This window comes from Gopherus evgoodei, chromosome 2, assembly GCF_007399415.2.
Source record: "Gopherus evgoodei ecotype Sinaloan lineage chromosome 2, rGopEvg1_v1.p, whole genome shotgun sequence".
In the NCBI taxonomy this organism is placed as follows: Eukaryota; Metazoa; Chordata; order Testudines; family Testudinidae; genus Gopherus; species Gopherus evgoodei.
In genome coordinates, this window is record NC_044323.1 from 228,116,698 (window position 1) to 228,130,667 (window position 13,970).

The following is a 13,970-nucleotide window of genomic DNA, read 5'->3' on the forward strand; positions in this document are numbered from 1 at the left end:
GAGTAGAAGTCAAGGTTGACTTTGCTCGACCATCTGGGATTCATTTTAAAACACTGCAAACTAAATGCGATGTTAATGTGGGTAAGAATCTTCTCTCTGGAGCCAGCTTTCAGCAACCAATCAAGCTATCAGAAGATGTGGATTCCCTTCCACTTAATATATGCCAAGATCACTGCCATGCATTTGGTGAAAACTCAGGGCGCAGAAGAGAGGCCGAATGGGAGGACCATATATGAAAGTGGCCGTCTCCTACCACAATGCAGAAACTTCCTGAGGCTCAGCAAAATGTACAGTGTCCTCAAAGTCCAGAGCAGCAAACAAGTCATTTTGAGACAGTGCGGGAGGATAGCCGATAGAGTAACCATGCAGAATCTCAAGTACTTAATGAATTTGTTGTGGCCACAGAGGTCAAGAATGGGTCTCATCCTGCCTTTGAATTTTGGTATAAGGAAGTGCCAGGAGTAAAAACACGCAGCTCCAGTGTTCCTGTGAAACCTCCATCGCTCCCAACTTCAAAGAGCTGACCTGCTTGATGAGCAGTGTCTCGTGAGAGGGGTTCCTGAACAGAGACAAGAAAGGAGGGTCAAAAGGGGTCATGGAGAGGAACAGGATTGCATAGCCCCATTCAACAGTATCTAGGACACAGCTGTCAGAGGTATAGTCCGAAGCATTATTAAAGTGGACCAGTGCTCTGGTCAAAGGAGTCAAAATGGGTGCTTGGTCTGTGCTGAAGGAGGGCATGTGAACTGCCTGAACCTCAAGCCCAACTGCTTCCTCCTGTGGGATCTATCCCCATTCTAGTATAGTCCTGTTTCAGGAGAAAAGATTGTGCAAAGGAATGCGGCAGGTGACATTGTTGCTGCTGCTGAGTCCCATAATGGTATTTTTGCATGGATGGTCTGTTCACTTCCAAGGAACTCAAGGTAGCCCTGAAATTCCTGAAGGAGAGCAAAGTGTCATCAGTCTTGTCTGAAAACAAGTCTTTGCAGTCAAAGGGTAAGTCCTTGATGGCTTAGTGGATATCCAAAGTGATTCCAAAGTTCTGCAGCCAGAAAGCCTTCCTCAGTTACTGCCAAGGTCATAACCCTGCCCAAAGTGCTTGTAACATCAAGGGCGGGCTACAGGAATGTTTTGGCCAGCAGGCAGCCTTCCACAACAAACACCCGGAACTTCTCAAGCGAGGCCTCTGGCAATCGGTCCTCAACTTTAGCCATGACTGACTAATTGAGGAAGTCATATTGGGCCAACAAAGCTCATTGATTTGCAATCCTCATCTGCCAGGGCGATGAGGTAGAGTGGCTGGATTTTTTGGGCAGGAAAATCTATGAGTCTGTCCTTGAGAGTAGACTTGAACTTTCCTGGCCAGGCCCTGTCATTTACTGGTGTTACAAGGAAATTTGGGGCCAGATGGAAAAAGAACCCCTCAAATCCCTGCATGGGAACAAAGTAGCACTTTTCCACACATTTTGCCACCAGCAGTACTGAGGCCAGTATACTCCACAGGGTTCTCGTGTGCTCAAGGAGCATGTCACTGATCAGGAGGACCACTCTCCTTGGGATGCTGGGCTATAAAATGTTCACCAGTTTGTGTGTGTTCTCTGGAGGAATGCCGCCTGGATGCCCAGGGGTGTGGTTACATAGCGTAAAGGTCTTGGTACACCTTAAACTTCTCTGGAATAGAAGGAGAGGACAAATGAGGAAGCACAGCATTGTCCGGTCACAGCAACAAGCACAGCATTGACAGGGATAGGGCAGGGGTCCCCAATGCGGTGCCCGCGGGCGCCGTGCCTGCATCCTGGCCAGCGGTTGAGCCTCTGCCAAAATGCCGCCGAGTTTCTGCAGCATTTTGACAGCAACGCCTCTCAATGACGCCGTTTGCCACCAACAAGCAACATCATCGAGAGGTGCCGCCACTGAAATGCTGCAGAAACTTGGCAGCATTTCATCGGATGCTCAACCGCTGCCACGGTCCTTCGCCTGGCACCCGCCAGATGAAAAGGTTGGGGACCACTGGAAGAGAGTATTGGTGGCCAGAGACCTCTGTCCTGGCCATGAGGCACCTGCCAAACCTGGGAGCCACACTGATCCACTGGCATCCCCCGGAGTTCATTGGTTGATGCAGAGCGGGAAGATAACAACTGACTCTGAATCAGAGCACTGGGATCTCAGCAATGTGGGCAGAGTGACATCCAAGGGAGCCAAACGTTTGTCTAAGTCATCTATCGCCCAGAACAAGGTGGGAATCTGGGCCCCTGATGAAGGCAGTACAGAGCATGCTGGTGCCACAGGGAGTATTGGTTCTGATGGAAACAGCGGTATCGGAGCATTCAAAATGCACCAAATGACAAAGGTGGTGAGAGCTGCCATGAGAGCACTTGCAGCGCTGAACATGGCAGGGCTGAAGAGAGTGCTAGTGCTGAGGCCCCCCGCACCAATTCCAGTACCAGCTCCATTTTCACCACAGGAAGGAGAGCATCTAGATGCAGTGGCCACAGATATAGAGGTTCAGTGGAGGTGGTGCAACCGTGGGGAAGGTCTTGGACCTACAGTGAGATCAGGACCAAAAGGCAGAGGTGGCATGTGACGGCCTGGTACACTAACATGTCGGTACCAGTTTCATCCATCTCCCTTGTTAGTACCAGATTCAACAGATGCCTTAACACAGGAGCCAGAATCAATTATATTGGGTTCCTGCACTTCCCACCTGGTACCAGGGAAAAGTCAGATGTATCCATGCCATCCTGCCTGCCAGAACGGACCCTGTGCTGGTTTGCACTTTTTCAAGGGGCAGCAAAGGAGTCACCCCATGACTTGGAGTGGTCCCAAGACCTCTTCCTCAGCACCAATGACAGAACAGCTCCTCTGTCTCTTTGGCAAGGCGCCTGTCCCAGAATGAGTCGCAGCAGTGCTCTGAGCCCAAGGGGAGGCCTTGGTACCAGATCATGCCACATGGCCTATTCAAGCAGGTGCTCCTTGAGGCAAAGGTCACTCACCACCTGAGCTCACTTCTGAAACTATATACAAACTGAATAGCGCTCTAAAGGTGTGCCTCACCAAAACAAAGCAAGCAACAAGTGTGGCAGTGGTCTAAAGGTGCTCGCGTCCTGGCCGGCAGTCGAGCATCTGCCAAAATGCCACCAAAATTCAGCAGCAATGCCTCTCGATGACGCCACTTGCCACCAACAAGCAACATCTGAGAGGCGTCGCCGCTGAAATCCTGCCGAAAGTCGGTGGCATTTCGGTGGATGCTCGACCACCGTCACCATCCTTCGCCAGACGAAAAGGTTGGGAACCACTGATGTGTGGGGATTGCTACTGAGGATCACTCCTCCACACTAAGGACAGTGTTTAAACCCCAGTGAGGGCATCACTGGGGAACACTAAAATTATCAACTAATACTTATTACAATAAAATAGGTGCGAGATTGTGAGACTTCAACCACAGGTGGTGAGAAGGAACTGCGTTGGGGTAAGGGAAGTGCCTCTCAGAAAGCCAGGAAAGGAGCCAGAGCACGAGCACTACCCTTCTACAGGTATTGCTAGGCAAAAGCTCTGGCATGCCGGATGTGTACACACTTAAGTGGAATACACATCTGCATCTACCTGAAGATTATGTAATTTAGTGTAGGATACAGCTACTAAAAGATTCAAGAGTCTAGACTCTGAGTATAGACTCAAGAGCCTTTTGGGTTTTATTAAATATGTTGATTTCTCACCACAAAGCTACAGTCTCCTGACCACCAACTGCTTCCCTCTGAACCTTTGGAATTAAGAGCTGTTACGAGGGCTATCCCTCTCTCACCATGTCTCCACTCTGCTTTTCCTCCAATCTTTGAGGGGGAGTTTCTGTGAAGTCTTGCTCCCACCCTCTAGACACCCCCTTGCAAGTTGTGGGATCCATCTTACCTCCTGGCTTCTATGTCATCATTCTCATAACGGCAATCCTTTGAGTTGCTACCTTCCTCCTCCAGTCACTCTAGGTCTTTCCTCCTGACACAGTTTTGATCAAGTCCACATTCCCTCCAGTTAACGCACACACACAAAATTGATGTCTGGGTGGAGTGTGCAGGTAGTGTTTCCGCACACATAGCTCATTGGTGTTAGCCACGCAGAATGTGTCTACATGGCAATAGTACACCCACAGCTGGCCTGTGTCAACTAACTCAGGCTTGTTGGGCCTGGGGCTGCGGGGCTAGAAAACTGTAGTGCAGACATTCAGGCTCAGGCTGGAGGGTCCCAAAGCCCAAGCTCCAGCCAGAATGTCTACACTGCAATTTTATAGCCCTGCAGTCCAAGTCTGCCAACATGGGCAAGCTGCAGGTTTTTAATTGCAGTTTAGACATACCCACAGCCAGAGTTCCCAGAGAAGCTATTAGCATAGAAACAGTGTCAGAAGGAGCCTGTGACACCCTACTAGCACAATATGACCATGTATTCACAGCATAAATGAGTTGAACTACCTCAAAAGTTATTTTGGTGGCTTAGTTTACAATTTTGGAGGGAGAATTCGTGGAGGATACCTTTAAAGGAAAGGCAATTTTACATAAGCTGACAATTAAGAGGACACTACACTGCAATTAAAAAAAAAAATCCAATGAAGTCTACCTCAACTTTCTCTTGTTCAACTACGAACTCTTCTCTTGGAACATAGTGGTCTTCAATTTGTTCCACTGCACACATATATGCATGTTTCTTTATAGCTTCCTTATACATTTCAAATTTATTCTCCAATTTTTCCTCATAACTTTCTCTCATATCTTCCAAGCGTTTACTGAGAATGATAAATCAATCAAGTTAGCTTGAGTGCTACATTTACACAATTTTACAAGAGTTAAAGTGTTAATATTTCAAAACTACATGTGAAACCTAGAAAGATTTGGACAAAGATTCAAAGTAAATAAAAATCAAGAGGTTAAGTGGGAGACTAGCAGAAGAAATGTACAGTACTCTAAGTTCTACTTTTTAAGCTTGCAGTCATTTCACTTAGTCCTTTAGTCCAATCTTGTCAAATTCTACTTTTCAGTATTCAGAAAAATAATAATTCTAATTAATCTATAGCACTAGAACATTGTAAGTTAAGTAACAGAAATCCAGAGAAGCCAAAAATTGTTGTTTCTGGCTCCTTTACCGTCAAGATATTTATGCTAGCAAGGACTTTTTCTGAGCTACTTACAATGGTGCTATAATGCAAGTTTGTGGGACAACTGTATATGCAACAGCAAGTGTTATGTGCATATTTAATGCTGGACATCAGTCAAGTTTGATTGGTCTAGTTTTCTACTTTAGTTTGGCAACAGATATTTGCCAGTCCAGGAAAGCTAAAAACATGTTATATGCCACTGCTTTGATCTATCATTCAGCTGATGCAGTCACAGTATACCAACTGGCAACACTGAAAGACTCAGAGGTATTTATATGGTCCCCATTATGGTGAGGCTCTCAAATACTGCAATCTTTAGTGGATTTATACTCACACCACCACAGAGGTTGGGAAGTGCTATTATCCCCCATTGTGCAGTTGCAGAACTGAAGCACAGTAAGCCTAAGGTCACACAGAAAGCTAGTGGAGGAGAAGGCAATCAAACCTGTGGCTCCCAATCCTGAGCTAGCACTCTAAATACTGGGCCATCCCTCCTCTCCTCAATATCTAGGCTCAAACCCATTTGAGACTGAACTCCCATGAATTTGATCCACTTTTAAACTTCAGCTCATCTGCAGTTTAGGTCTTATTTTGGCATATAAATGCAGTTTGAGGAACCAGCATAAGCTATACTGGTATAAGCACTTCTATGCCAGTATAAACTGCATCTACATCAGGAAGGTTTTTGCTGGTTTAACTGTGTAGATTAGCCTACCATCCTCACACTCCAAAGAAAACTACATTGATAAATTTAAGTTTAAACCAAGCCTTAGATGGGCTATCCCAGCCTTTTTTTTTTGGGGGGGGGGGAAGAGAAGAGGGAACCCCGCAAGTTTCCATCAATAGACAGTGACAGACCTGACACATTAACACTATTGTAAGACCTGTCTAACCAAATCTCTCCTCTTTTACTACACTACAGTAGAATACATTTCTGTGGCATTCCTATCAGGCTCATCTTGGCACCAATCATAAATACAGAGGTGAGGTACACAATCCCATTGTGATTTTTGCAATTTTTTTTTAGAACTCCCCTGGAAAAACTATGGGAAACTATCCCAAGAAAAGATGCAAAAATGCTAGAGGTAATTTCAGGTTTCTTCAGTAGCATGCAGATACCTACAACCTCAGTGCAGGCTTGATTTCTGTGTGTTTAGTCATCTGCCAGAGAGGCCATGGTCTATCATGGCTAACCTCTTCTTAAATGTCAGACAACCACTTTAGTGGAACAGAAGCGGAAGCTGAATAAAAATGAATAGCAGAGAGACGATGAGAGAACTAAGCAGATTTGTCTTGCCATCCAGCTGCATGTACTAACTGACAACACCATACACATGGGGATGGCAAAAAGAGAAGTTTGGTGGTGGTGCAGGAAAGAGGAGGTCTGAGAAGAGCTGAACAGGGCGAGACTATTTTTCATAACTATCTGAAAGCAATCACTCATTGTACATCAGAGAGCTCACACCGTATGTCACATGCAATCGCATTTGAAATACCTATCAGCCTTGCAGATTTCTGAATTATTGAACCAATCCCTGGAGTTACCACGACCATTGCTCAGAACCAGCTCTATATTCTGTGTGCAGTCACATTATTTTAGCCACCAAGAAGCCAGTAATGGTTTGTGGAGCTGGCAAAACGCCACACAAAACAGTGTGCTTACAAAGGTGTTCTGCCACTAATATAGCAGTTTGTATTCTACAGCAATCTAGGAGAGCATCCTCAGGAGGTACTAAACGTATGCGATGAGACCCATCGGTCTTACCTGGTCTGGTAGATTCTCATGTAGGGGAAAGTCAGAATGATATATCCTCCAGTAATTTCAGGTTAACTATAGAATAACTTCAGTGTTGCATGCATAGGGCATTACCACTGGTTTGGGTTTGGTTTTTTTTTTTGAGAAGCATGCAACAATAATCTGATCACTGAGACATTTTCTAGTCTTTTGCTTTTGGGAACAATAGAAGAGCTTTAGAGTTGGCCAGCCATTGTTAGCTTCCTCTCTAGATGGTGTATGCATGAGATGTTCCTATTCTATTTCATCATGTTATATAGTTTTGATGGTCTCATTACTTACCTCCAGGTTTCCTCGGTTTCCAACAGTTGTTGAAACATGGCTTCTGCCATCTCTTTACGTATCTGCACCTCAAGAAGAAGTTTACTCTGCCTTTCTGCAACTAGCATCTTCTTCAGGTTCTCAGTAGTTTTCAAGAGCTCCTGCATTTAAAATACTTCACTTCAGAAACCAAGCTAAAAGGAGTAACATGCAATTCAAATAAAAAAGGTTATTTACCAGGCAATGGTGTTCATAAAAGTCATCTCTATCCGTCCACTATGGAACATGAAACCCCATCTCATGGACTTTCTATGTTGGTTTTCCTATTGAAATACCTCAGTTCTGCTGAAACTTCAGTATGTGCCCAAGAAAATGATTTTGAGCCCACTCCCACTGAAGTCAATGGGAAAACTGATATTTACTTCAATAGTTATATCTTGCTCAGAGAGTGTGTGTGTGTGTAAGTTTTAAACAATGTAATATTGTACACAGCAACAATGATTGTGAAGCGTGGTTGAGGTGCTGAAGTCAGAGGGCTGGATATTTCCCAGGGAATGCCTTATTGATAAAATAATGAACAGCTGAGCCCTCAAGGGTTAACACATTGTTGCTAATGTAGCCTCACAGTCTACAAGGCAGCACAAATGGAGGATGGGGAAACAGCATGGCAGAGAAAGAGACACATCCTGTGCGTGAGAGACAGACATGCATTGCCCCTTTAAGTATGCTGACTTCACTCTAAGTACATTGCCTTTTTAAGTAGATCAGCAAGTTGAGATAGCAGCTGCTGCCAGCAAGCTCCCACCATTGAGTTCCCCCCTGCTCTATGGAGATGGGGCAAGCAGGGGGCAAGAGCAGGGTGAAGGGATACATCTGCCCCCCCCGCCCCACCCAGCAAGCAGGAGGCTCCCAGGAGCAGCACATGGCAGTGGGGAGGAGGGACAGCTCAACTGCCAGCAATTGATAGCCTGCTGGGCGGCTGCCGCACAGGGAACTTAGGGGAGTGGGCATCTGACAGTCCACCCTGGTCCCAAGCCCTCACCAGCTCACTCCAATTGGCTCCTCTGTCTGTAAGCAGTGGACAAAGCAGGCAGCTACCAAACATAAGGGAGTATTGCACAACTTCAAATGAGCATGGTCTTGTTGCTGATCAATTAGAGAAAATGTTAACTGGGATGACTTTTAGTGAGGAGTTACTGTACCTCATGGGTCATGATGGTGATGTCCACTTCCTCTTCAGAGGAGGTATCGATATCTTCGTCAGGAACCTCTTCAGCAGATATGTTGGCATCAAAATGTACTATAGGTTTGCCATCCTTCCCAACCAGTTTTGGAGCAAAATATCCAAAGGTTTGGGGGTGGATTGTCTGAATAACCTGAAAAATAGTGAAAATTATATGTACTGTGTGGGAAATGGCATTTCCTTCTGGTATAAATATCAAAGCCATGTGAACAAACCTTTCATTTCACAAAGAATCTGTTAAAATACATACACTTTTAAGAGAGAAACAATGATGTTGTCCCTCAGTTTTTATAATAAATAAATAATAAATAAAACAAGAGCAACTCACAATAAGGAAAATGACATGTTTAGTTATCTAAACAGATTTGGAAAAAATTTCCAAAAATTTTAACTTTTGGCACATTTGCCCTGAATGACCAAGAGCAATTCCCTAAGGTGGCTATTGCCTCATGTGGGATGTAGAGAGGTTCAGGTGTCCACCCTGATGGGCAAGATTAAGATTGAGTCATGGGACTGATCACAGAAGCTCAGGGATTATTACAGACAAGCTCTATCCATTCAGAGACAGAAGCAGCAGGTACTACGAGGGAACTCAAATAGGGAAAGTTCTACATTAAGAGCACTGTCAGAAGCCCTGACGTAGGAGTTCTAAGAGTTTAAGAGTGTAATAGAGTTTTACAGTTAAAAGTGGGCTCACAGCCCCAAACTAGAAATAAAATTATCCTTCCATGAAGTAAAGGCTCCCTCACGAGAGCAGCTGGAGGTGAACAGCAAGAAGTGGCCCAGCAACTGATTCTGTGGGGCAGCTGTCAAGACGAAATGGGAAAGGAGTAGAGCAGGGTAAGATCAAATACCACCCAAAACCCTGCATTAAGTGATAAGGCAGGAAGGGTAGGAACTAGCAACCACCTTGGAGGGGAGGAGAGGTGGGCAGAGAAAAGAGTGTGCACACCAGCCACTCCCAAAGAAAGTACAAGACTGTTTGAACAGGATTCTCCTCAGGGGTTGAGCACACTGCCTCCAAACCACTCCATACCCCTACTGACCGAAAGGCAAGACCAGTAAGAAATAAGTAAATAAAATAAAAAAGTTAAACCCAGGTCATGAACATTAAACAAGAGGAATCTGAGTACTAGAGATATTGTTTAGGATATTGGTTGTAAGATAGTAGAGATTGCCTCTTTCTTCATCTCTTGAATCTGCTGTTAAAAAGCTTTGGGACAAATGGTCAGCTTGTGCAACTCATATTCATACATTCATAACTTGTGCATGCACACAATGTGAGATTACAATTTAATTTGCATGTACACAGCGGGCATAACATGGTCACTCTGTCTGGTCATACTAGGTAACTGTACCTAGTTTAGTGCTTACTAATATAGGAATGCAATTCTGCATACCTGATTCTTGAAATTGTCATTTTTTCAAAGTTAAGGCTATTAAAAAAACTTTTTGCAAACAAGCAACAGCACTTTATATATAGGAAGTAGTATGGTACATTATAAGCCCATAAGAGACAAGCCAGTTGCACTTCAAATCAAGAAGTCCATATGATCAGGAGTGTCAATATATAGTCAGTCAATCTAGACACTCCATAAGTTAAGTTAAGAATGCTTCAAGGAGAAGTAGACTTCTACTCACCTGTTTGGCTGTAGCAGAAAATTTCATTACGTGTAATGTCTCACTGTGAGTGGAGGCACACTGATTAACGTTGACAATCATACAAGCTTTGCCTTTACCACAGAAGAATGGTTGAAACAGGCGGGTGAGTTTACTCTCTCTGAATGGAATATAGCTGTGTTTCACACTTGAGAGAAAAATTATACAATTTCCGTTAAGGAAACTGAGTGAGTTGTAATATATACATAGCTTTTCTAGATCCACTCTTTGAGGAAACATATGCACTTTTCCATAAGAACACTCAAGTTTGAATGTAACCTCCCTATCCAACAAAGCTGAGCATATTCCCAAATGCTGTCCAAGAAAAGATCTATAGAAGGTATTTTAAAAAGGCAAGAAAAAATATGGACAACAAATCTGTATTTTTGGACAAGTTCATACACTCACAAAAAGGAGATACTTGAAGAAATCTCATGCTGAGTACAGTCTATTTCTGAACTCTCAAGTGAGTCTACTTGCACAAAATTGAGAAAAATCTGCACTTATGAGAGATACTGGTTGCTCGTAGTATAAAAGTCATTCATTTTGCAGTTTCATGTCTCTTCCACCATATTCCCACATACAAATTTAATTCTTCTACTTTTCCTGTGGAAAAACTATTGTGTTATTACAGTGATGTTTGCAACAAACATATTACTAAATGTACAAGTGAACCACTGTGCAAGTTTGCAGAACCACTATCCAAAGCGGTGCACTGCATGATTAGTCTTTTAGCTGAACTAAAACTCAAGTTATTGTTTTAAGTCTTCTCACTTACTTAGGATTCTGCTTCTGCTTCAGTGCAGCAATGCATTTCCCAAGAATAAAAAGAGAATTATTAATATTCCCAGCTTCTTTCAGTCTGTCTCCAAAAGTTTGTGTCTTATTGCACCGTTCAGACCCAGCCAAGTCACAGAGAGACATTCTAAATGAAAGAATCAATCAGCAATAATTATACAAGTTAAATACAATTTTTAATATTCTTTACTTTCAGATATGTTGGTGCGATAAGAATCACTAACTCTTAACATTTTTGGAAACACATTTAAGGTGTGGACTACAGAGTACCTTCTTTCTAACGTTTGATTCTTCAGTGGCTTTTGAAAACAGAAGGTAAGAAACATGGTTTTGTACAAAGCCTTCCTTTCAATACGAAGTCCAGAGTAGGGCATCAGATACTCATAATTAAGGCTGTGAGTTTGTCATGGCGGTCACGAATTCCGTGACTTTCTGGGATCTCTGACTTCTGCAGCAGCCAATGCAGCTCACCTGGGGGCTGCCTTAAGAGCTCAGGCAACCCCTAGACCAGCCGCACCAGCCACTGCTGGAGCAGTCTCGGGCCACTGCCCCCTTCCCCCGCAGCAGTAGGAGTTTGGGGGTGTGTGGGAGGGAGTGAGGACTCTGGGAAACGCTTACCTTGGGAGGCTCCCTGGAAGTGGCGACATGTCCCTCCCTCAGCTCCTAACTCTGCGCACTGCCCCCGCCTGCAGGTATCATCCCTGCAGCTCCCATTGGCCACAGTTGGGGCGGGGTCAGCACATGGAGCTAGGAGCTGAGGGAGCCTGGGGGGATGTCGCCGCTTCCAAGGAACTGCATAGGAAGCCTGTCAGCCCCACCAGCAGGGGTCCCAGACCACACCCCACCCAGGGCATGCTCCCCCAGGCTGCCCTCACACTCAAGATTTAGTCAGGAGTATATAGTACAACTGATGGACAGGTCACAGGCTGTGAATTTGTGTTTACTGCCCATGACTTTTACTAAAAATACCCATGACTAAAATACAATCTTACTCATAATACAGTTATAGTTAAAAACACACTGCAATAGCTTAAATACTGCCATTAGTATTTCCATTTTCCATGGAGAGTTAGTTAAGACAACGTCCTAGCCCTTATTTAAAAAAATAACTAACGGAAACTAGTGCATTCAGAGAACAATACAACACTAATTCTTTAGAGCCAGCATTCATAGGAACCCAAATCTTGGTGAGGGACTATTCCACAACCACCTGAACCCAAATGAATGCTACCAACTGAATTGCTGAAGCACTTTCCATAGTGTGTTTCTCCTCTAGGGGAAAGTACTTTGATCCTAGTCAACTCCTTGCAGTTCTCACAGTACTGAAAATACTAATGCAGAGCACTAGTAATACAATACAGATTGATACTTTTGGATGCAGAGTAGTTTGTTTCTTTCTGCAGTTTCCAACATCTGGGCAGAGGACAGGAGTTCCCCACAGGTTGACTTATACAGCCAAGTGTAAACACTTAGCACATAATGCAACTTGTGTCAAAGTCTGAATTAAGCCATTGGATTGCCCCCACATGGCCCACCAGAAAAATACTTAGAGAAATATTTGTGGCAGGATAAATAACTACATTAAAAAAATGCATTATGAGGACATTTAGGTTGCAAAGTCAAGTACTCAAAAGTTGTGATGTGTTTACATGTAGATTGTCCACGCAACCTACGCCTATGCAGATTTTAGCCCTTTGCATGTATATATTTAATTACATGATCACATACCATTTCCACAAGATCCTACATCATTCAATACACAAGACTGGTGCTGCTCAGGGACTGAGGCAGTTCAATATCATTCAGTCGATGATCTTACCTTATTTACTGTAGACTAACCAAAGTGGACAGGCAAATATCACCTCATAAGGTAGGCATAATATCAGAGTGCCTCACAAATGTTAGTGCGCTTATCTCAGTGGAGACGAATGTGTTATCTTCCCCACTTAGGAAAATAAGAAACTGACTCACTGGCAGGGCCATGATTTCAAATCCGATCATGATTCAACTCTATATTCATGCCTCCAGATCACGCTGCCTTACTGCCTGGGTACCCACAGTTCCTGTCAGTTGAAGGTGTGAGTGCTCAGCACTTCTGCCTATTCAGGCCCCAGGTGGCTCAAAAGAGGCACCCAGAAAAAGAGGAACATGATTAGCGGCACTTGACAAAATATTGTCTTAAAAGACTTCCTCAGTAACACACGTGAGCTATGGCAGAAGCAGGGCTCTCCTGTCTGGCATTCACCTGTCTTAAATCACCATCCTTTCATCTTCCTGAAGTTCTCTATTTTGTTCTTTTCACTCCTACCAACTTCTAGAGGAAGGGGGGAAAGGGATCCTATAGACATCTTCTTTCACTACACAACCCTGATTCAGTCCCTGAGCACTCTCCATTCTGTGCACTGCAGGAAGGAGGAATCCTGGGAGGGAAAAAGTTAGTATGTGTATAATACATAATGATCACAAACAGGCTGAATTAAGGTTGCCGAGGCAACCTGACATTCTCCAACTTCCAAGAGCTTGACTTTGATACCTAAGCATTCTTTTAATAATGTAGTTTCCTAGGCTGTTTAAAAGTAAATACATAAAGCAGTAAAAACAAGATAACACCCATCTGCCTGAGATCATGCATCATTGGTAGAGTCTGAACTCTGAACCTTCTGCAATGTAGTACAATTGAGGTGTGAGACTCACTAGATTATGACAGCAGCAAAAAGGCAGTTACTTTTAGGGGAGGTTTGATGGGGTCATGTACTGAGTTGGGGGGGAAACACAGCCAAGCCTAGCTCCCCCCACAGAAGATGGGGAGCACCTTCCCCACATGATGCCCCCAAGGAAGGGGTTGTCACGGAAAGTCTGTCTTGCTCTCCTCACTCCCAGAGAGGCTATTGCTACCTGGGGTTCTCTGAGAAGTACATTCCATTGTTGCATTGGGGATGGCTTGGGAACACTCTTAGATTAGAATATTCATGTTCACTTATTTCAATAGGCTACCAAAAAAGTTTCCTTGAGGAATGCAAGCTATAGATGGAAAGTGACAATTTTCATAAGTTTCTCTCAACCATATCTTATTG

General features: G+C 44.0%; 1 protein-coding gene across 1 annotated transcript in view; it reads right to left on the reverse strand.

Annotated features, from left to right (window-relative positions):
- LOC115645050 (kinesin-like protein KIF20A) overlaps positions 1–13,970 on the reverse strand; it is a 47,846-nt gene that overhangs the window by 18,260 nt on the left and 15,616 nt on the right. The window contains exons 11-15 of the mRNA XM_030549454.1: positions 10,877–11,023; positions 10,081–10,246; positions 8,399–8,572; positions 7,218–7,357; positions 4,606–4,771 (exon numbers count right to left, since the gene is read on the reverse strand). Coding sequence (XP_030405314.1) covers positions 4,606–4,771; positions 7,218–7,357; positions 8,399–8,572; positions 10,081–10,246; positions 10,877–11,023 — 793 coding nt within the window. The remainder of the gene's footprint in view (positions 1–4,605; positions 4,772–7,217; positions 7,358–8,398; positions 8,573–10,080; positions 10,247–10,876; positions 11,024–13,970) is intronic.